Source organism: Rhinolophus sinicus, chromosome 2 (assembly GCF_057876585.1).
Source record: "Rhinolophus sinicus isolate RSI-liver-muscle chromosome 2, RSI-T2T, whole genome shotgun sequence".
Lineage (NCBI taxonomy): Eukaryota > Metazoa > Chordata > Mammalia > Chiroptera > Rhinolophidae > Rhinolophus > Rhinolophus sinicus.
In genome coordinates, this window is record NC_142502.1 from 10,719,846 (window position 1) to 10,744,182 (window position 24,337).

The 24,337-nt window shown below is 44.3% G+C and overlaps 1 protein-coding gene across 11 annotated transcripts in view; it reads right to left on the reverse strand.

The window, feature by feature from the left end:
* Positions 1–24,337, reverse strand: part of TIAM2 (TIAM Rac1 associated GEF 2) — a 227,052-nt gene that overhangs the window by 9,986 nt on the left and 192,729 nt on the right. For 8 of the 11 annotated variants that reach the window (XM_088795343.1, XM_074333725.2, XM_074333728.2 and 5 more), the window contains 4 exons: positions 9,364–9,543; positions 6,721–6,789; positions 6,039–6,164; positions 5,109–5,217 (listed from right to left, as the gene is read on the reverse strand). In XM_088795343.1, coding sequence (XP_088651469.1) covers positions 5,109–5,217; positions 6,039–6,164; positions 6,721–6,789; positions 9,364–9,543 — 484 coding nt within the window. Of the gene's footprint in view, positions 1–5,108; positions 5,218–6,038; positions 6,165–6,720; positions 6,790–9,363; positions 9,544–22,397; positions 22,793–23,513; positions 23,658–24,053; positions 24,285–24,337 lie in introns of those variants that run through there. The other 3 variants (XM_019749241.3, XM_074333731.2, XM_088795345.1) reach the window with 3 other exon arrangements.

Consider the following 24,337-nt stretch of genomic DNA (forward strand, 5'->3'; position numbering starts at 1 on the left):
ATGGAGTTCTGGATTTAAACCAAATGGTAGAACTGTGTCAGTAGACCTGGTTAAACACTAACAGTGTTTGGATAAACCTCTGCATGCCCTCCATGATAATATGGAGAGTACTTTTCCTGGTTTTGAGAAAGAAACATTGAAGAGCAAACTGTGGAACCTTTCTGAAAATGCCACTAAGAAGCATTGGATGACAGACAGACGTAGGGGCTTGGAACTTAGTTTGACTCCTAATACCCTGTTGACACAACTTAAAAAGTTCAAATATAGAACACTCCGCAAACGTTTTCCATTGTCATGGAAGAGAGTCCTGATTCACGGGTTGCTGGGAAGGTAGCAAATCATAATGGGAATGAACCACACGAGGTCATCCTTAGTTCGGAAGAAGGCATTCAAGTCCTGGGGGAAGTCATTTTTATCCTGGAAATTTATGACATTAACAGTTCAAGCTTTGGTAGATTCATATCTTATTTCCAAGTACACTTGAGAGAATACAAGTAACCTGGCGACCTTTCCTGGAGACTGGAGACAGTTCAGATAACCTAAATAGCACTAGATGTATTTTCGTAAGATGGTTTCCACTGTACAAAAGGGGAGAGACTCCTGAGGACCTGTATTTGTTTGATGTTCTCCGTGAGGGCTAAATGACTACTGCTCAGGGCCTAGGGCTTAATGTCCTGTGCCTGCCTCAGTGATGTTTCCTTCTCTTGTCTCTGCTACCAGAAATGAGAATTCCAAAGAATGGGACAGAAAAACACTTTCTGAGACAGACACCTGAGAATTCTAATCTCAAACCTGAGGAGGTGTATGGTGATTAAAAGAAGCTTCAGTAATAGAACAGCCTCCATTAAGCAGTCCCGATTTAGGGTATGACAGGAATAGACTGAACTTCAGGTAGATGACACAATCATGGTGACTGCAGCACAAAAACTCCCATACTTCCACACCTGTCAGCGACATGAGCTCCTTGAGCAGCAGAACCAAAGAAGGTCATTATTGTCACCAGATCTTTGAATATACTTTCTAGGCTGGACTGACCAGCCAGCCCATTCCTGAATGCCCACGTGGATCAATGTTCTGACCATCTGCCCACAAGCTGACCCACTACAAGTCAGTGGCCAAAGCTCAGGCATCTCTCTCAGCTCCACAGAAGAAGGTTTGCTGTTGGCGTGAAGGGGAAGAGCAATGAGGGTTGACCACCCAGGCTACTTGGACATAAAAAAATAAAAATCCTCAATTGAAGCAAATAAAGATGATAAAAGTGTGGACAGATGAAAGGTACTTCAATGACAGGAATGTAAGCTGTAATGAATGTGAGATTTTTCTAGTTCTATCAAAGAGGATTTCATTTTAGTTAACACATTTCTTATAAATTTCATGGTGGTTGTCTGGTGGTGGTTTTTTGTAGTTATTCCTCAGACTTAAGAAGGTCAACAAGAGAGTTCCAGTCAAGACAGCAGAGTAGGTAAACGCTGTGCTTGCCTTGTTCCACGACCACATCAAAATTACAACTAAACTACAGAACAACCATCATGGAAAATCGCCTGAAGTCTAGCTGAACTGAAGCCCTACAACTAATGACATAAAGAAGAAGCCACCTTGAGACTGATAGGAGAGGTGGAGCCATGAACAGGCTGTTCCCACACCTGCATGTGACCATTACAAATTGAGAGGGATATCTCACCTGTGGAGGTCTCCTCTGAGAAGGAAGGGGTCCTAGCCCCACACCAGTCTCCTCATCCCAGGGTTTCAGTGCCAGGTAGAAAAGACATACATTCTGGCTGTGAAAACCAGCAGACTGTGGCTGAGTGAGATGGAGGGCAGCTGCAGCCCCAGCACTCTTCTTAAAGGGACCACATGTGGACTTACTCTCTGATGGACTCAGTTGCTCTGAGTTCCAGCGCTGGGGCACCAGCTCGAAAGGCACCAGGGACATATGGGGAGGAACTGAGTTGTCTGGCTGCAGGGCGAGGGCTGGAGGGGCAGCTTTCCCCTGGAGGGAGGAGCTGGCAGAATCCACTGGTCCTTTGTGGAGCCCTCCTCCCTCCCAGTGTGCAGGGGCAGGTGGGTGCCAAATCTAAGTCTCCATCAACCTGGCTAGCACATTTGCCCTGCCCTAGTGATTCCCCGGGACCTCACCCTACCCAACTTGCAGGCCCACTCAAGCCACTTCCAGGGGCTTTTCCATACAAGTGTCCTGTCTTGGCTCATGCTGTGGACATTCCTAAAATCTCTCAAAGGCTCACAAGGCTGAACAAGCAGCATCTGGCCTCAGTGTGCCTCCTACCTCTTGCTAAACAGCCCCAATCCTGGCACTACCAGCAGCCAGCCTTAGATTGCAGCTTATCCTCTCCCATGCAACTTCAAGCTCAGCACAAGTGGCAACCATCTGCAGATCTCTTTGTAGCTTGCTCATACCAAGTGTCCCTAGGCAGGGCACAGGTAGCAGCTGACCACGGCCTGCAACAGAAATCCTTCCAAGAGGCCCCAGAACCAACACACCTGGTAGCCAGCTTCAGACTACACCAGAGCACTACCCAGCCATCTCCACAAAAGACACACCCAAAGGGCACACTTGGAAGGCACCAGAGCCCAGCTAAAGCAAATCCTGCTCCATAGGGTCAGCCCCTGTACTACAGCTCCTCCACTGTAGTCATGGCCAGTCCTCACAACCAATCAGCCTGAGGGTCAATCCCTCCCATTGACATGCCAACAGCAACCACAGCTCAAATAAAACAGAAGAACAAACACAACCCACACAAGGGACACACATGGAACACCTGGTTCAGGTGACCAGGAAGACCACTGGGCCCCAACGGACACCTACTACATAAGGCCACTCTACTAAGACTGGGAGGCATAGTAGCCCTATCTAATACAAAGGGAGGCAAAATGAGAAGACAAAGAAACATGTTCCAAATGAAACAACAGAACAAAGCTCCAAAAAAGAACTAAACAAAATGGAGACAAGCACTTTACCAGACACAGAGTTCAAAACACTGGTTATAAGGATACTCAGTGATCTCAGTGAGAACTTCAAAAAAAGAGATAGGAAACATAAAAATGGAGACATAAAACATAAAAAAGAACCAGTCAAAAATGAAAACTACAGTAATTGAAATGAAGACTACATTAGAGGAAATCAACATATTAGATGAAACAGAGGATCGAATCAATGATTTAGAAGATAAGGTAGCAGAAAACACCCAATAAACACAGCAAAAAGAAAAAAAGAATCAAAAAAATGTGGAGAGTTTAAGGGGTCTCTGGGACAACACTAAGTGTGCCAACATTCACATCATAGGGGTACCAGAAGGAGAAGAGAGAAAGCAGGGGATTGAAAATCTATTTAAAGAAATAATGACAGAAAACTTCCCTACCCTGGTGAAGGAAATAGACATACACACCCAGGAAGTGCAGAGAGTCCCAAACAAGATGAACCCAAAGAGGCCCACACCAAGACACATCATAATTAAAATGCCAAAGGTTAAAGACAAAGACAGAATATTAAAAGCAGGAAGAGAAAAGCAGTTAGTTACTTACAAGGGAACTCCCATAAGACTGTCAGTTGATTTCTCAACAGAAACTTTACAGGTCAGAGGGATTGGCAGGAAATATTCAAAGCGATGAAAAACAAGGACTTACAACTAAGAATATTCTACCTAGCAAAGCTATCACTTAGAATTGAAGGACAGATAAAGAGCTTCTCAGACAATAAAATGCTGAAGGAGTTCCTCACTACCAAACTAGTATTCCAGGTAATGTTAGAGGTACTTTTTTAAGATGAAGAAAAAAAAAAAAATTCAAGATAGGAATAATAAAATTGCAATAACTACATATCAATAATTAGTTTAAATGTAAACAGATTAAGTGCTCCAATCAAAAGACATAGGGTGGCTGAATGGATAAAAAAAACAAGACCCTTATATATGTTGCCTACAAGAGACTCACTTCAGATCAAAAGAGACACAGACTGAAAGTAAAGGGATGGGAAAAAGATATTTCATGAACATGGAAACAGAAAAAAAAATAAAATAAAAAGCTGAGGTAGCAATACTTATACCAGACAAAATAGACTTTAAAACAAAGTTATTATAAGAGACAAAGAAAGACCTAGTAATCCCACTTCTGGGTATTTATCCGAAGAAACCCAAAATGCTACTTCAAGGGGACATGTGCATCCATATGCTCATTGCAGCATTTTTTACAATAGCCAAGATATGGAAGCAGCCTGGATGTCCACCAGTAGATGAAAGGATAAAGAAAATGTGGTACATATATACAACAGAATATTACTCAGCCATAAAAAAGAATGATATCTTGCCATCTGCAGCAACATGGATGGACCTAGAGTGTATTGTGCTGAGTGGAGTATGTCAGACAAAGAAAGACCAATGTCATATTATTTCACTTATATGTAGAATCCAGAAAACAGGATAAACAAACAAACAAACCAGAAACAAGCTCAAAGAGAACACTTTGCGGTTGCCAGATTGGGGAATGGGGTTAAGGGATGGGTGAAGGGGTGAGGGGATTAAGAGGTACAAACTGGTAGTTACAATTTAGTCATAGGGATGTAAAGCATAAGAAATATAGTCAGTAATATTGTAACAACTATTCATGGTGTCAGATGGGTACTGGATTTATCAGGGTGATCACTTTGCAAGTTATATAAATGTCTAATCACTGTGTTGTACACGTGAAACTAATATAATATTGTATGTCAACTGTAGTTGAAAAAAATTTTAAATATTTAAGAATAAAATAAAGAAAGAAGGTTAACAAGAAAAAAAGAAAATGGTGTACATTCCTTTCTACCTCCATTCAGAGGCTTATGGTTCCAAATTTTTAGATCAAGGAATTTGGCAAAAAAAAAAAAGGAATCCAGATGTAATTTAACAGCAAAGTGACACGTGGCTAAACAACATCTCTGCTCTTAGGACACTGTTACCCATACGCTGAAATCAAAAACTTTCCCTTAAATGTCTGTCAAAGTCAAAGTCAAGAATGATCTATTAAAGTTGCACTTATTCCTACTTGTCAAATATGAATTTAGTCTTTGTTAATTAAAAATACAAAAAGCACAGCAATAAAAGTTATGAGCAACTTACCTCGCTCTAGAACCTTCTGTACTTTAATATGATTAGCACAGAATCCGCTGTACAGCTTGAAGTGGTCCGCATAATAAAGGAAAGAGCCTCCAAGGGAAAACAGCAATTTCTAGAAAGGGAGGGAGAAGTCACATCAGACATGGTGTAGTCAGTGTCTGCTGGCTATGGTTCGGCATTTGATGGCTTTGGAGACTCTAGACATTTGTGTTTCAGATACCAGAGAACTGAGGCCTCAGAGAAGTCAACAAGTGAAATAAGCACAGGACTGCCCCATTTGCACAGCAGATGGAAAACAGCCCAGGCTTTCCCCTAGCAGATTTGTAGTTTGATTGAAAACTTTCTTGCAGAGGAGCCGATTGACAGGGGGTGCAATCAAAGGACAAGAAAAGTTCTATAAAAATACATCTGACAAAGTGGGATCTAAGTGATCTGAGAGGCTAATTAATCAAGCCGGCTCTGCTTTACTTGGGATGAAGGATGCAGTCTGTGAACGTCCCTGGCCCTTTCTACTGCCATCCCGGGAGGGGCTTCTTGCCAGCCACCACACTGGAGACAGGGCTGCATAGAAGAGAAGCCTCTCTGAGAACAATTTACCTACGCTTTTCACCCCAGTGTCACATGATCATGGAGATGACGAATCTCGGTTCAGAAGCAATCGCCCTACACATCCTTCAGTAGAGCTGAATAAAAAGCATGGGCATGGTCAACAACCAGGCAGATGCCACACAAGTCATGCTGCCCTGATTACCAGAAGCTCGGACTGTAGGACAAAAATACAGCCTTCTTGGACCACCCGCCAGAGGAAACCAGTGCAATGAATGCACTAAGTTTATCTTGTCCATTGTCAACATAAAACAAATTATTTTTCAAGGGAGAATTCTGCACTGTACCCACCAATTTTTGCTTTAAACTTCAGTCTAAAATACTCACTCTAAACTGCGAGGGGGTTTCAAGTACGTTAAAGTCAGATGATGCTGAAATCCCATCTTCCAGAGTCTCCAGAAACACCTTTTGAAATTCAAGCATCTCTGGCAAACTTCCAAAAAGTGACTCCATCTATGTGAAGGGGAGGATTTCAAAAGAGGGTATTAGCGATAAAGATCTAGATACCACTCTAACCCTCAGACACACAGACAAAGCACAAGTTATTCACCAAGAAGGAGACACAAGAAAATCCTTCAAAGAAGACAGCATATTCATTATGGGGTATAGTTTATGCATAGAGAGCTTTCCAGTGCTGGTCACTATAATTCTAAGGTAACTTTTTAAGTGGATGTAAAATTCGAGAATTCAAATTGGAGAAAAATGCAAGTCAGTAGAAAAGAACTAATCACTGTGATTTAACGTTAAAAAGTCACATATGAAAGAGTAATTTTTGGTCACACCTTCTACTACAAAAAGGGCATGATGGTCCTTCTGCATTTGTAAACTGTTGCCACTGTGCTTCGCGTCGCAGAGGCCATACACATGGCTTTGGAGGAGGCCACATGTGGGTCTCTCTGAAGACCCTTAAGTCTCAGATGTTTTCTGGGGATTAGTACATATAATCTCATAGGTCTGCTAACGGGCAAACAGACTCATCTATGGGTTAGTGGACAGAGTGATTACTTACCTCATCTTGAGTGAGAAAGGTCTCATTTTGAAGTGGCTCCAAATATAATTCAAATAGGCAGCTCAGATCCTGAAAGACAAAAGGAGTGCCTTTAACATGTCTCTAAAATACCCAAGAGTTCTCAGCAACCCTTAGGAACGATGACTCCCGTTAGGAACGAAGACGTTCATGTCCCGTTGAAATTCTTGCACCTCAATGCAGTGATTACTGCTCCCCTAATGCCAAGAGGTTAAAGCCACAATCCATTCAGCAGCTGGATTCAACGTTTTTCTTTAGAGCTTGATCTCCCACTCTGCTAAGGAAATGTCTTGTTGGCAAAGCCAGGATCTGCCTTTCCACTATCACAGCAAGAGCCCTCGTCTCCCTGCAGAGAAGTGAGTTCTGGCTAGAGCCTCTGTCAGGTGGAACCTCCTCTGCATCAGGGAGTACAGTGACAGCTCCCACGTGGTCCTGAGAGGGACAGGACGAGATCTGGGGGGCTCTTCCATTTGGGGGTTCAAGTATTAGCAGAATTTCAACTCCCATATTCAAATGCAAGGAAAAAATTCCAAACATTAGCCGTCATAACGTTTATAATCCAGGTCGTATCTCAGTCTCCAGTGAACAGCAGCAGGAGTACAGAGCAGTGGGAGTTGACTGTATTTACAAAACCCTTTAAATAAAGGGTATATTTATTTAACAATTTGAAGCCAAGACTGGGATATAAACTAGTGACAGAAAAGATTGCTTCTTCTTGTTTCACTTGTTCTGACAGGTTTTGAGACCTAAAATATCAGAAGCAGTTGACGACAAAGTCAGCGGCTCTGCCTCCCTCCTTTTTTCAGTGGAGGAATCTAGACCTGCAGAGTAGGTAAACCCTGACGTTTCCAGAACCTTCCAGTGTGGATCCTGAGAGAAAGTGGACAGGCCTGTGGTGCCTTCTACTGTTTCACTGTGAAAAACCTCCCTCCCTCACATATCCCACAGCAGCTTCACGGCAGGGAGATGTGAGAAGTTACTGGATCACATCTTAGGGAACACACACACGTTGAAATTTCCAAGTCGCATGCAGAGATCCAGGTTAGAGGAAAGAACAAGTAAAATTCCATGTTAAATGTCGACAACAGAAAGAAATTTAAAAAGAAAAATGATGTGTGTGTGAGACACCAGGTGCTGGTTATTTTGTCAGAGACAGTGACAGGCTGTTGTCATTCCTCGTGCCAGCTGATGCTGCTCGGGGGACTTACACACCGAGAGCAGGTCCACACTGAGCCGTGGGTGCAAAGAGCTGCCAACTGGGGCCCTAAGAAAACAAAGTGCAGGTTTCTTGCAGAGAGAAGGGTCCTTTCTGTCTACTTTACCCATCACATCCATCTCAACACTTCCCCAACATGCCCACGGGACAACCCTCCCAATGCAGTGTGGCCCTAGCAATAAAACGCAACAGAAATAATGACAAGGGACTTAGGCTCTGTCTTCGACTCTGCAGGTGAGAGCTCCAGACCGTCCTCAACATGTCAGAAGGGCTCTGAAGCCTCAAATACCCAGAGCACACGGAGTTACTTGGAAAACGTCATCATGGCTCACAGGACAATGCAGATATCCTGTCTGCACTCCCTGGATTTTCATTTCTTCTCCACACATTAGAAGCAGGACAAGACGTAATGGGAAATGAAATGAAATTGTCATCTCTTTCGCTTTTCTTTCTCCCCTATGGGACCAAAGGAAGGGGCTTGGGGTAGTTCTCCTGGGCTACCTGTGAGTAAGGCCTTCAGTGAAGTCCAGACAAAATGACAGTGACATTAATGAAAGGGGAAGCTCAGATTTGTCTTGTGGAGAAAGAAGGTGACAGCCACCTGTGTGCCAACGCGTCACTCATGGACTCAACGAGTCAGAGCTGTGACAGGGCACACAGTGCCAGACCCCAAGTGAGGGAGGTAGAGGGGACCGCCACAGGCCATGCTGGCGGACTGAGGCAAAGCCAGGCCTGGATCCGCGGCCCAGCGCCCTGCGCCATGCTGCTTCCAGCCATCGGCCAAAAAAGGGAGCTCAAAATAGCCCAAAGCTGCAGCCAATACTTAAAGCTAAAAAACTCCTGTACTCTTCATAAAGTGTTTCCCAAACTACTACCTGGAGGCTTCTGAGATAAATAAGTAAACTCTTCGGGTACTAAAGATGCTCGGCCACTCCCACTTTGTGATTGTGTAGCAACACCTGTGTTATGACAGCCCATCCATCATGGGGCTTTGTCCTGCACAGCAACCACCCTCAGGCAGGGTCGGGGGTCGTATCAGCGGTCTCTTGTGAACAAGCTGTTCTCTAGTTCCTTGTTCCCTAGAGTGATCTCCATCCCCCTTTTACTAAACCAGCATGGACTCCCTTCCCACAGATTGCAAATGACAAACTAGAACATCTGTTTCCATAGTGAAAGCTACCTTGGTAACAAAATGAGCTGAGAATCTAATTTTTTCTGAGTCCTCTAAGCGTTTCCATCCTCTCATCTACCCTCCCTCCCCTTCAGCAATTCCTTTCTTCAGGAGCATGTGTCTACCTCATGCATGGTGGGGTCCCAGACAGGTGTAATCTGGGGACCCCTGCCAACACACACTGGCCATCACAGACAGGAGGAATGAACAGGAAGAAATACGCAGCATCTTCTGTTACCTTCACATAGGACTTCTCTGTGTCCAGCAGCTCTTGGATGACCTTTCGGAGGCGATCCGCATCAGAGAGGTGGCGGGCCAGCGGCCTTGGAGGTGAGTCCTGACTCTCCCCGAGTCCTTCCATGCCGCGGGTCGGAGTGTCGTTAAAACTCCTACACAGCGCAGCGATCTGTTCAGCACTCTGAGAGACGACAAGAGGTGGAGAATAATGTGCAGGACACTCTGCACTCTTATCCACCGCCCACCAAGGCAACAAACAGTGTCTCAATCTTTGCCCGGCACTCTTTCAGGAATCTCCTGGGGCATATATCTAGGGCAAATGGTTTCCTGCACCTTAAAACACTCTGGCGATCATTTAAGATGCCGGCAGTGAAAAGAGGAGCTCATGCTCCTTCTGTAATTACACCTGACACTTTTTCATTGTCCTAAGAGCTGTCTGACGGATGCCTCTTTAGTACTGAAAGTAGAGAATAAGGCATAAGGCTGGCTCTCTGCAATAATCCTGAGATCGTTCTAAAATCAAGGGCCTGGCTTCTCTAAAAGCACAGGGAGAGACAGCCCTGCTTGGTCCACTCCATGCCCTCAGCGGTTGGCCTCACACAGCTCAGTCTCCCACAGAAAACTGCCCTGGGAGACTCAGGAGTGGTGTGGTATCACAGCGACCTTAGGATGGCTTGGCCACGTGGACGTGGAGTTTTGCCCTCACATTAACCATTTAGCTCTGCAGACTTATGACCAGTAGCAGAGTCATGAGTGAGAAAGGCTGAGCTCCTGCAGATGCTAAGAAGGGGAGTAGAGACAGAGACATATAGAAAAGATAAGGTCCCCACCCTGAAGGGGTCAGAGCCCAGCAGGGGGCACAGACAGGGAGCCGATGACACAGCAAAGCTTGGAGGGTACTGGAGAGGGTATGAAAGGGCTCCGTGGCAAACCTTCCCGGAGGAGGGGAGCCTTGAGCTGGTCCTTGGAAGTATGTAGTCATTGCCAGACCCAGGGAATGTGGGGGGAGCGAGGATTCTCATTCCAGGCAGTGGGAACAGAATCACAGAGATGAAGAGGCAAAACGGAGCAGGAATATCTTGGGGACTAAACAGCCTTCAGGGCCAAGTTCCTCATTAGACTTTACACACCGTAAAGGTGATAAAGCCTTCTCAGGAGAAGCCATCTGCGAACTTCTGCCTTCAGTTTGTGGTTGAAAGTCACAAACACGTCTTCTATATGCTTCCACAGTGCCTGGGGCATCATCAGGTTACACTTAAAATGTCTTTTTATTTGTCTCTCTTTCCATTCTACCCACATACAAATTCTAGCCCATCTTACCACCTACCAGTCTGTACGACGGTCAAGAGCGGGGACACTTGTCATTGCCAGTCAAATACCTAGCTCAGTGGCTGAGGCAGTAAGTATTCAGTTCACCTCTGTTACACTGAAATTATTACCGACTAACAAAGCATCTTAGTCCCAATACAAATGACTAACATCCGTCCGCCTTTGGCAACTTTCTGTCTCTCAACTGAAACTCTCGTTTCTTCTGTTTAAATGCTCTTATACCTGACCTCTCTCACTCTGCCTAGTGTAAAAAGATGAACATGTCAGAAGCATCTCCTAATACTCATTGAAATTCATGATTGTGCTTGGCTATTTCAGAACGCTGATAACTTAGAGAAGCGTGTTGGTCAACCTCGGTGGCCTGACGCATGCTGGTTATAAAAGCTGTCACCTGACAAACTCAAGTGCCTCAAAGAGAAAACAGGACCCTCTTGTCCTCCCTTCTTCTCTTCACCTCTATTCGACCCGCCCCCCAACACAGTGCCTTCAACTGATGGAAATATACGATCAACATTAAAACTCAACACGGATCTTCTGGGCCAGTCTTTCAATTCAATTTGACGGGTACCAGTTGAGGGCCTGGTTGGTCTCCAAAGAAACAGAAGTCAGCTCCTGCAGAAGGAGATGCGACTTGCCAAGGCAGCCTGGAAGCTAGCTAACACAAGCTTGTGTGGAACAAATGAAAAAATGGGATACACATTAACGACTGAAGCATCACTTTGGAACGGGCTGTCTGGGCAGGCTTCAGTGAAGAAGTAGCTTGTAACACAGTCTCAAAAAGAGTGTGTTCCAAGGGAGAACCACAGAACGAGCCAAAGGTACAATGGGAAAATGAACCCAGTAACGTAACAAACCCAACTCAGGGTGCTGAAGGTGAGGCCCCCACAGATGTCTGCGATGGAAACTCCCAGGCCACGGGGCTCTTTAAATCTAACTGCTTCTCTTTTATTTTCATATTAATCTTGGTACAAAAGTTAGACTAACCATAAAACAGGTACTAAGCCTCCAGCTAGACATACAGACAGAAGTAATAGAATTTATTTCTCAAACAGTTCAAAGCACGTGTAAATAGTAATGATTTCACCTGGATATGCACATTATCTACTTGTTTTTCTCCTTAATTATAAACACAAGCCTATTTCTGGTAATGCCTGTCAGACGATATTCATCCTGGGTAAACTTTCAAAGAATAAGAAAACGAGGTGGATCGCAAAGCACCAATCAGAAAACAACTTGATCTATCAAAATGTCTCATCATGCCTTGGTTAAAACAACCAAATCTTGATTCATTACTGAAGAAACTCCAACACTGTTCAGTCTTGCCATGCAAGTCTAACGAGGTACAGCAAAAGCCAAAGAGGACAGTGCAGCCAAAAGGTGGCTGCCCTTCTCTTCCAGGATGCAAGCATCATAAAGGAGCGCTGGGGAATATAACAGACCATTCCGAATTCTGTCTTCCTCCCTTCCCCTTCCTTTTCCTCCTTTCCAGTGGATGTCAACCCTGGGCACACACTGGCCTTGTTTGGGAGGTTTTAAAAATACACATGCCTGGACCAACTAAATCAGAATCTTTGGGGCCCCAGGTATGGGTATTTTTTAAGCTTCCCAAGTGATGCTAATATGTGGCCCACGTGAGAACTACTGGTCTACCATCAGCATAGCAAGCATTCTGTTTGGGTTTCCCGGGAGTGGTGCTGTCTCCAGCCTGAGCACCCTGTCCCCAGGGTCTGCACTGAAGGACAGCCACATAAAAAGTGTGTGGACTGAGCTCATGAGACAGGAGGAAGCAGACATATTCGCACCCCTGACTCTGGTTTGGGTCTGGTCCTCTCCTGAGCTAAACAGTCTAAGATAATAACACTCAGACTCCAAAACTCACTTATTTGAAATCTCTATTCTGGTATTTGCACCACTAGCTCAGACAACATAATTTTGCAATCCAGAAAAATAACCTCCAGAGCTACAGAATCTATATTAAACTCGCATATATTGTATAAAATAAGATCTGACAAAATGCACCATAAGTTAAATAGCAGCTGGTGAGATTGCAGCTTTGCCTTGCTGGGATGTCAAAAATCACACCTCACAAGGCAGTGTTAAAATAACGAGATTTTAAAAATAAAGTATCTTGCCATTTTAGAAAATTGGAATTCATTTTAAGAACACTTCTGGTAAGTTGAACTTGGAAAAGTGAACATTAGCTGAGATTTTCTTAGCAAACGTACTTTTGCAGGTGCCACACTGAAGGGCTCACGTACTACAGAGGCACCTTTCTCACCCTAAATAGACCAACTGTCATCTAGGGATGGCTTAAGGATTGCTTGGGATCAAAAGGAGACAGGGCCCCTAAAAGGAATAATTGTAAATGCGTTTTGGGTGGTATCTGAAAGAATCACTTAGTTACATTTCAGTTCCTCCATTCTTAGTGATGGTTATAAACATCGAACTGTTAAAGGTCGAATTCTGGGTGTACCTGATCAGCAATTTCTAGGAATAGGAATGATTTTGGTTGGGGTCTTTTCACACATGTATATGCTGATGGAATGGTAAAGCACAGACGAGGTGCAGAAGACTCGAGTTCTAGTCCTGTCTCCGCCCTAGTCCTGCAGGCAGTCCTGGGCAGGACTCATTTCTGAGTCTTCAATTTCCTTGCTGATGCAACAGAAGCAACAATACCTGTCCCATCGAGCAACCCCATCCAATTGCCTTCCAGGTCAAGGAGCACAGGGAGCTCACATTTGCTGAGGACCTGCTCTATGCCAGACAGATACAGGTGGTCTCACCAAACTTGCCAGCATTTAATCCTTGCCCAGACTTTACGGAATGAAGAGGCATCTGCAGGACCTTGATGGCACAAGACTTGTCTTCTCTCTCGCTCACCACAGGGCTGACCACCACCAGGTATCTAGCAGAGCACGGGGCAAAGCCAGTTTGTTCCTCCCTCCACCTCTGCCCACCACGTGGTCAGGGCTCCCCTGGCCCCAGGGGAGTCCAAACACACTCCAGTTGGCCAAGGAGGCAGCCACCTGCCTCTGGAGGCATCTCTGCTTAGAGAGGCCAACACAGCTCAGCCTCAGACAGCTCTGCCCTCTCTCCTAGGCCGATGCCCACCCACCTCCTCACCCCCAGGAGTGCTGCTTCAAAGGCAACAGACAGATGTTCACAGCCTGTGTGTTAGGACTCGATAGCCTACACAGTGTGTGCTTATTGCAGGATAGAAAATACTGGAACTGAAAATGTACACCTCAGATCGGCATTTTCTGCTTGGTAGTGATCAGTGCTAAGAACCCTGGGGTCATCATGGGCCTCACCTTTTATAAGGGAGCACAAAACAAATACTTCCTTAGGAATTAATTTTAAAAATAAAATGAAAACAGCTTTCCCTAAAACTGTGCCACATGGAAAAGCATTGATAGTAATTAAAAAAAAAAAAAAAAAAGTTTTTTTCATGTTTTTAAGGTTACACTGAAGCTGATCTCTGCTTGAAAATGATTTGATCTTATTTATAGAGGAGGAGCAACCCACTCAGGATGGCCAGATTAAGATCTTACGTGTTCGTACCATGAAAACAACAACAAGGTAACTTCATTACCTTGATTGTAGTGAATATTTCACAAAGTGTACATACATCAAGTCATCAAGTTGTACATATTAAATACATGTAAAATTTTTCATTGTCAACTATACCTCAACAAAATTGGGGAAAAAGAGACATTCAGACAGGGTTATTTTTGTTTTGTTTTGTTTCTTTCAAATGCATAAGAACACCTATCACTTCCTTGTATTAGGGTTGAGATGTGTCTATTTTCAAGGAGCCCCATTTCTCAGGATAAGACCGCTCAGGATGATCAAACGCCGTGGCCAGACTCTCTCAGGAGAAACTCAGGTTTAGAGCCTCGTTCTTCCACAAGCTCTGAGTCCCGCAAACTGATTCAGTACAAGACTCATCACTGAACAGCATGCCAGCCTCCCCGTGGCCCCGTAAGTGAAAGCTGTGCCCTGGGCACACATGACAGCTGGCATGTTGACCCTGCTCTCATGTGGCGGCATCACTACCTGAGCCTTTTTTATTTCCCCGTGGGTTTTGGAACCTAAAAGAAGTATCACTGACGGTAAGTCCCTCGCATCATCCATTTTGGACAATGAGATTCCGTAGCTAGTCCGTGAAATCCCTGTGAGAGCCGGTGAGCAGCAGAGCCCCACCCCGCCTTTCCTGGCTCAGTTTGCGGCCGGGTCCTCATTTAGGGCCAGCAGGTGCTGTGGACTCGCTTGTCAAAGACATCCGTTTGTACTACTTGGGTTCCAAAAACACTTCAGTCCATGCAAAAGGGAGTAAAAGTACCACACAATTTGGGATACTACTTCAAAGGGAAATGCTTACAGGTAGCTGACATTTGCAGCGTGCTCTACTTTTGAATCTCTGGGTTAGGGGAAAAGGGTGTTAACCTGCGGAGGGAAGGCAGTAACAGACTTTGCCAACACGCAGACCTAAAAGTATCCCCTCGTTACCATGTGGTAACTGATCATTTCACAATATGTGATCAATGTGGCAGACCGGGAGCTGCCACCCATGACCTCCTCTCCCTCCACCAGACAGACCAGCTCTATACTGACCCTTGACATAGACCAAACCCAAGTCTGGATAATGTCCACAGAGTTTCATCATACCAGGGTACTAAACAGACGAACTAGGTTCCTACTGCTCCTCCTGTCCCTAAAAAGAATGCTGGGAAAAGTAAAAACCAAGCTGGAGGCTCTGGGCAAATGGCCAGCTGTCTGTCCTCACGGACTATCCGGCCCCAGGAAGGCGTGTCCTGCATGGTGTGTGCTCATACTGTGTGCTACAAACCCACCAGTCCCTTGTCTGAAAGCCAGCAAGAGTCTGCACTATTACATAATCTCAGTGCAACGATGGCGTCAGCTGTCAGATCCTAGCAAATTGGGGAAGTCAGAAAAGCTCCCCTCAGTTAAAAGAAAATAAAAATTGTACAGAGGACTTTTTCTCAACTTGCTCTGCAGCTTATTAAAGTCCCTAACTTACAGAAAAATCTAATATTACCCCAAATATTGCCATCGGAGGGAAACCAGGAGGAGGACAGAGGGTGAAATGGCTTCCCCAGGAAGGTTATTGGTCAGATATACGATGGACTGGATTCCAGGGGAAGTGGACCCCCCCACACGGAACAAAGGTGGGCCCTCATCCTGCACGTCCAACCAGAAGTACTTGCCCCACCCATGCCTTCCAGGTCAGAATTCCAGGGCTAACGTCTGGCCCAAGCTCAGGCAGCTGGCGGGGCCTGCAGGCGAGTGGAGAGGGCAGCCCCCGGCCTGAGCTACGCCCAGGAGCTTCAGCGGATGGGGGAGGGGTTCGTGTTCAGCCCCTTCACAGGATGTAGTGGGAGTTTAAAAACAGACTCACGATGACTAGTTTTACAACCATTCACTTTACAGAAATGGCATGAGATTTTCATGTTTATCAAAATAGTACAAAAAGGACGAGGAAACGCTCATCTTTATTTTCTGGACCAGACAGCTCCATTTCTGAAGGCAGAATAGGAATGTAATTTGCAAAATTAAACATAAGCTTATGTTAGATGAGGGTCCTTATTTTATATTGAAATGTAAAGATTAACCTAAATAAATTGTGGCCCGAAAATGCAATTAAATATACAAGGCAATTGCCAGTGATGGGAGAGATCACTGTCCGTTGACCCAAAAAAGGCATGAATTATCGGAAAGGGAAGAAAGTAGGTCTGCATTTTTGAAAGTAACTTTATATACACTATATATAAACATACATGCATATTTTTTAAATGGAATGACATATACATCATAAATGAGGTGGTTAACACTACATTTCAAGTTATCTCAATTTTAATCTTTTACCTTATCTGAATTTTTCATAGTGGTTTAATAAAAAAAAAAATTAATAAAATCCTTTCCTGTCACTTAAAAAAAAACAAAACCATCTGAGACAGAAGAGTCCTAGTAAGCATTCTGCTTGTCTGAGGACACAGTGATGAATGAGACCGACACAATCCCTTGCTCACAGTGCCCAGAGTTTGGCTGGGAGACCAGCTCTGAGCAAGAATTTCCAGTATGATCAGCTCCAAAGCAGTGTGGGGTCCTGTGGAACAGAATAGCGAGACCTCTTCTGGTCTGAGCAAGGTCGGGGCCAAGGAACATTGAAGCCATGAACTCCAGGGTGAAAAAACTAAACTCAGCACAGTTTGGGGCTAGGGGAAGCACGGAGCATGCCAGAAACTGCAGGTCACCCAGGGCCTCTCCCGGAGAGTCAGGTCATGCTGGGAGGTTTGGCGGGAGACAGAGGCAGGGGCCTTGCTCTGAGGGAAAGCCGTGTAGGGAGAGAGACCCCCTCAGCGTTGAGTGCAGCGGTCCTGACATGGCACCACAGTTATCCCTGCCATTTACGAGGTACATACTTTACAGAAGATGGCAAAGTAAATGGTGGTGAGGGCGTTAAAGAGGGCGGAGCTTGCAGTCCAGGTGGTGCAGCCCATTTGTCACTCAAACTCCACCCCCTGACCCCCTGTAAGTGTGAAACTCCCACCCACTGCCTCAGCACATGCTTCGGGCTAAGCTTTCTTAAACAGTTCCTTCTTCCCAGACAGGAGATTTAAGCACATAGGCTCTGGAGTTACAACGCTGGCTGCAGCAATTATGGGTTGTGTTGCCTTGACACACTTCTCCCTGACTCAGTTTGCTCCCCTGTAAAGTAGGATCATACTGTGCAGGGTCCTTGAGAAGAGTCACTGAGGGAAAACATGTAAAAATACTTAGCACAGTGCCAGGGATGGGTAGGGGCCAGCGCTCCGTAAGACTTATAAAATGCACAGGGAGTTTAATTTTCCAGTTCTGTTATGTTTAGAAGTGTAGAAGAATAAATTTCCTCTGCGTTCCCTGAAGAAAGGAACAGAAAACTCAAATTTCGTTTATTTAGCATTCTTTAAGTGAGCACCTCCTGTATGCCAGGCTCTGCTCTAGGCACTGGGAATGAAGCACTGCACACAACAGATGAAAACCTTGACCTTCACACACGAGTATAAGGAAGAGCTGGAGGAAGGGTGGGAAGAGGCAAGAAGGACAGAGGACAGAAAGTGGCACACCCAGTATCTCAGACAGACATGTGAGGACTCCGAGGCAAACATAACTCAGGGAGGAGGCATATGGAGGGCCCTGCAGGGTGTGCTGCAGCTGCACTAGGGGGCAGAGAAGGAGGAGGAGAAGTTTGTGCAAAGCCGCAGGGGAGGGAGTGGCCTTGGGATGTCTAGAGGGACGGCAGTCTTTGGGAAGGCAGAGGGCACTTCCATGGCACTTGTGTGGACCAAGCAATAAATGATCAGTGGTCAGCGGCACCCCTCCTCCCCTCAAGGCAGCTCAGAGCTGTGCATCTGGAGGGAGGGACATGGGGTTAAGTGGCTCCCAGACCAGAGTCCCCCCTTCGGGGAGGAAGATGCTGATCCACACGCCTGCTGCCTGCCTCCTGCCTCCTTCTCAATTTCTTTATTTAACCAGAGTTTGGTCAGAATTCAGGAATGAATAAGATATGCTTTCTCTGCCAAGGATATTTCAAGGGCTAGGACAGCGTTCTACATATCTAGGCATCTCCTCCACATAAAATGTTGGGTGTTTCAATGTCATTCTTATGTAACTTACACAAAACACCTCGTCCTGTGCAATATATCTATGCCAGGTACTGCATTTTCTCTTTCCCATTGTCCACCCAGAAAAAAAGATAGGGCTTGCTTTCGAGGTATAGAGAGACCTGCTCATAAGAGAAGGTGCACATGGGCCAGCATCTTTCCCAGACTTTGAATACAAAACCATGTGACCTCTGGTAGAAGAGAGGATTTAATGACCCTGCTCTGAAACACACAGGTGGATGAGAGCAGAGATGGGGCAGCAAACTATGGCCTTCGGGCCAAGGCCAGGCTTCCATCTGTTGCTGCAGATAAAGTTTTATTAGCACTTGGCCACATGCTCATTCATCAGCCTATTGTTCTCGGCTGTTTCTGCACTGAAATGCAGGGCTGAGTGGCTGCCAGAGCCTGAAGTATTTACTGTCTGGCCATTTACAGGAAAAATTTGCCAACCCCTCATATAAAGAGATGAACCCAGATCAAAAAAAATATTCTCCTTTTCAAACTAAGTCTGAATTAAAACTCGAAATAATCTATGCCACCTTATTCTGAATTTTTTCAGTGAGGAAATTAAAAATGTAAATTTAAAAAACTGACTTTTATATATTTTTTCCAGAGACTGCAAATAACATCTTGATTCACATAAGATATAAGCCCTTTTATGTGGTATGCTTTCAACTATGCCAAAAACAAAACAGAAACACCTGTGCGCTTGCCTGGCTCAGATCCAGGGCTCAGAAAAATGACTTAAATTCTCTTCACAGTTTTTACTTTATTTTGTGTTGCTTTTGGATGGGACAATTCAGTTTTCTTTTCCTATGATTTGTAGCATTAAGACCTATATTTAAACATTTTCTGTGATTACTTTGTATCACTTAACATTCATTCTAACTGTGCTTATCTAATTAAAGAAGTCTTTAAACCAATATCTTTTATCTTCTTGGCAATCTTATACTTTACGATATGACCTTTCTTATCTATCAACACTACCGTTCACCCACTTTCCATCCACAGGTATTTATCTCAGTCCTTAGCTCCGTTTTAATTTTCTTCCATTTTTCTCTAACCAACTTTTGTTCTGATAATCATAAATTCATTTAAACTTTTATATTGACAATAACTCTGCCTTTAGTGGTTAATGTTTTCATTTAATACTATCATTCTAGTTGGTTTCCATGTTTGCTGCTGGTTTAACACAACATTTTTCTTCAAGAGTTATGTCTCTGACGTTATTCTGGGAAATTGGTAACATATTATGGAGCCATTTTTTCAGAGAAGGTCTTTAAGTGTTCCATTGTCTTAGAATGTACTGAGTTGAGATATTTTTTCCCTCTTTTTCACTTTGTTTGAAGAGAAAACGCATCGATAACACCAATTGTAATCAAATGCTTGACAGACTATAGCTTCAGCAAATGTTTGTTAGCCACCAATTTTCTGGGCAGGTAAAGTCTACACTGTAAACAGAAGACGGAGGATAATACGTTGAATCCTGCAAGGGGGAAATCCCGCACACTCAAGTTTCACAGCTCAGGCTGTATCCAGCTTTGCTCAAGACATCTCTGCCCAGCTACCTAAGCCCAGACTGTCCCCTGCTGAGCTGGCTCCTTTCCTAGGGTTCTCTATGAAGTATATTTTCTTTCTAGTGGTGACTCAAGTGGGCTCCTGGTTATAAAATGTAGGGAAACACCCAGTTGCAGCTGCAGACCAAGCACTCAGCTCTGAGAGCACTTCCAAGAGGCTCAGAAAGCTATGATCCAGTGGCACCTACTCCAGTTCCCTGGTGATATTCCAGGGGCATCTTAGATCAGTTTCCAGATTGTTGTAGAGTTTCATCCCCTGCTGGCTCTCTCTAGTTGGCTTGGTCTACCTTCTTTTGGAAACTAAGCCTTGGTTCTCCCTACCCTCACAGAGTCCTCTTACTGCTGGGCGTGTGGGGGTCACAGGGGGTTTCACAGCGACGCAGACCCAACAGTCAAATTGTCATCTGCCCTTCAATGCTCTTAATTAATGGAACCCTACCATTTTCTAAGGAGTCTTTTTATTACCGGGACATCATCACTGACATACTGTTGCCATGCAAATATTTTATCTTAGGAAATATTTTTGTAGGAATCCACAAGATAGATGCTATTAGGACATCTATCGCTGGAATTATTTTTTAACACTACTTTTACTGTTGTTGAAAGGTGCCATTTTTTTCTTGCAAAAGAGCTAGAAAAGCAGCAAATAACACAAAAACAAGCAAGGGTATGTAAAGTTCATTTACAAAGACACTTCTACCCCTTTGGGGATGGGATATTTTTTATTATTTGGGGTCTGTACAAAAATAATTCTATAAGGAGGGAGCGCCAATGGGAAACCCAACATTAAAAAGGTACATTCAAATTAGAAAAGTGAGTGGTTATAAACTGCTAGCGAAATATTCTCTAGGAATTACTGACAAAATTACAGACTCGATACAACTAGACCTCTCTGCTATATGCAGACATTAGCCATGGTGGGAACACTCAGCTACAGCTGCACGGAAGAAAACCACCCAATCAGCCCGGGGAAGAGACGAGTGTTTCTGTTCAGATCTAAGTGGTATTCTCCAACATTGCTGTACTTAAATGCACCCCAAAATACAGTTTTAAATGGTCGTTTTTTTAAAGACTACTGTCTACTTTTTGTACTACACGCTTTTAATTTTAAGGTCATTATATACTGACAGATTTTAAAACAAATTTTCTCTGTTAAAAAATAAGTTGGAGGTAGAAACATTTACATATGAGCACAACCTACATATAATACAAAAACTAGACTTCACATTACCAGACTAATTACTATTCAGATGCAAATATGAGATATTAACACTTGGAGTCCCTGGACTCAGGAATTTTTCTGCCAGAGATTTCAAATTATTGACACTAGCAACTACAAAATTTCATTACATAGCTCAATGAAATCGATTCTTGAAAGGAGAGAACAAAACAAAATAAAAAACACATTTGTGTAGCTTAGCCAAGTGTGTAAATAAAGCTAAAGAACCAAAAAGTTGTGTCCAGATTTCAAACATCAAACCTGCCATTTAAGAAATAGAGCTGCTCTGCCTCTAAGTCCATTTCAAGGGTAAGCACACACATATTTCATATTGCTGGGATTTAAACGCATAGTTGGTTTTTTCACCTTTCTTCTATGATCAGTGCCACATTCTCCGTACTAGGCAGTCTGGGGCAGTGACAAGAAATGGCTTTAGGATCTGACAGAGCTGGGCCTGGCCTGTTAGTTAACTTCTTTCATCTCAGTTTTCTCATGTTGAAAAGGGCCAATAATATCTATTCAATAGGGTTGTTGCGGGGAAACTGAGTTTAAAGGAGATAATGGATATGAAATCCACCGTGAGCGCTAAGGGCTGTGTCAGCATCCCTGCTCAGTGCCCGCGGCAGTTTACAAAGCCATTTCATATATGTGGCTCTCTTTCATTTCACCTCCTTGAAACTGCTGTGGAAATATAACCCCATTCTTTTTCACGGATGAGATCTAAGGATTCAGAGATGAGGTGATTTTCCTAAAGCCCCGTCACTCCCCAGCGAGTGGGAGGTTCCAGCTCTCCGGACCAGGTGCCTCTCCCCTTTCACTGCCCCAGCAAAGGTGAATTAAGAGACAAACACCTTTCTTTTCCTACTTCACACAGCGGGGGATGAAATCCTCCTAATGAATCCTCTTACATCTCTTCTACAATGTTTCCACGAAAATAAGACCAGGTCTTATATTAATTTTGGCTCCAAAAGACGCATTAGGGCTTATGTTCAGGGGATGTCATGCTCAAAAATCATGCTGGGGCTTATTTTCCGGCTAGGTCTTATTTCTGGGGAAACACAGTATATCCCACTCTCCAAATGCAACCTGCAAATGTGCCATTTGGTATAGTCCTGGCCATGGGGACAATCAGAGTCAACTCAAGGTGACAGCAACACTCAGACACCGAGGAAGGAGACACAAAACAGCCTGTGCTTGCCTCTGCCTGTAACATTCTCCAGAAGAAACCGAGCCCGGGTCTCCCTACCTGGGACAGGTAGACAGGAGTGTGCGCTCTGATTGGGCAGGCTGCAGAAAGCCGGTTCACTGCCCAAGTTTGATGCAGACAGATTCTGAATTCTTAAGGAACTTTTCTGAGCGTTTAAACTTCACCATCCACAATCTCTCGCTGCCACTTAGAAGCAGAGCCATCATGGATGCAGGGCAAGCTGACGTGGCTGCTTGGCCTGACTGGCACTGTATGACCCGCACCGTAGCTCCACGAAGAAGACTCTTCTCCTCATGACCCACCGAGGTCGGTCCCTTTGTGACATCTTTAACAATCACACTGATGTCTACTGATTGCCATTCCACTAGGTGTCACGGATGCCCCACAGCCACTTATGAAGAATGGCGTGGGGGTAGGGAGAGAGGGTCCAGCATTCTGACTTGTCCGAAGCCCACCATATCCCCTTCATGTTTAAAAAGGACTGGATTTTCGGTTTTAAAATTCAGCTGAAAAATAGTGCTTGGAACCAGGTTTTCAAACAACTATAGCTTTGGGTATAAAAAAATCATACAAATGTGACAGACACATCAAATGATCTGTTAATATCCTGACAACCTTAATTAGGCACGGGTACTGCAAAGCACCATTTACCTGGCGTGAGCACAGATACAGCCCACATGCATCTTTACGTGCAGTTTCAGTTAAATTCTTTTACTAGATTTAAGCAATGTGATAATCAAGTTTGATACATTATTCCGGATTATTTCTTATCGACAGGGTCTCAAAATAATCATCTTATATAGAATGTCTGCCTTACACACATTTATCTGAGACTTCACCACCAACCAAGCTCTAAAATCTAACACTGACTAAATAACAGAAATGAAGTAATCAAATTTAAACTAGGATGATTATTTTCAATAAATGGTTAGGCAATTTTGATCAAACTTCTAGAAAATGCAAATCAATAAATACAAAGTAACCAAAGCTGTGTTTCCTTGGTGAGGAGAAGAACTGATGAGCTAGAAAAGGGGCACCGACCAGCAGCCGTACGAGCAAAACCAAACGACATCAGACAACGTGACCATGACACAATATAACTTAAAAACTTCTTTTTTAAAGCATCAGATCTAGAAAATTGTTCTTAAATCTCACCTGAGATTACTGGCTTGATACTCCGTCCTCCTGTCTCAGAAACTCATCTATAAAACCATCGTATTTAAGACCTTGCTGGGCAACTAAGAGGACAGCAGTGCATGTCCTAGAGCCACCAGGCTGATGTGGCCGGGCCAGTCTGCTCATCTGATTGTCCTTTACCTTGTGACTGAATGAACCATGAAGGGAATGGATTCTGGAGATGCCAAAGCAGCTGGAGGTGTCGGAAGACGACTCCTGATGTTATGCAACACTCGCGGTTTCTGAGCAGTTAGCAGTGAAACCCGGCCTGGGCAAGTGCGGAAATTTCTAAGCAATTGCACATCTAACAGCTTCCTCATGTCACATCTGTTTTCTGCAAACACAGGAGAATCCAGGTGCCAGCCAAGAGCTAGAGAGTGTGAAGGAAGGTGAGCTCCATGGAGGAGGAGGCTTGTGTGGGAAGCTGAACAAACAAAATAAGGCAGACGGAGGAGGTGACAACAAACGAATGAATGAAAAGGAGAAAAGACAGAATGGAGGGCGGGGAGGGCACCATACCTTCAATTTTCTCCTGTCTCCCATATTACTGACAAATACATTTTTTGTTGCCCTGTTCTTCGTGGTATTATCAAGAACAGCAGGAGACTGATTTACAAAACTAATAATCCAGTCTTTTCTCTCAGTAGTTAGAAGCTGGAGTTTGAGATGGTCAGCAGGCCCTAACCTTCCTAGGCCAAGTTCCTCCACGACGTCGCTGCTCTCTCAGCTGCCTAGCCCCAGATGCAGAGTGGCACACACACGGACTCAGAGCTGAGACTAGAGAGGAAATTGCAAAGTGACGC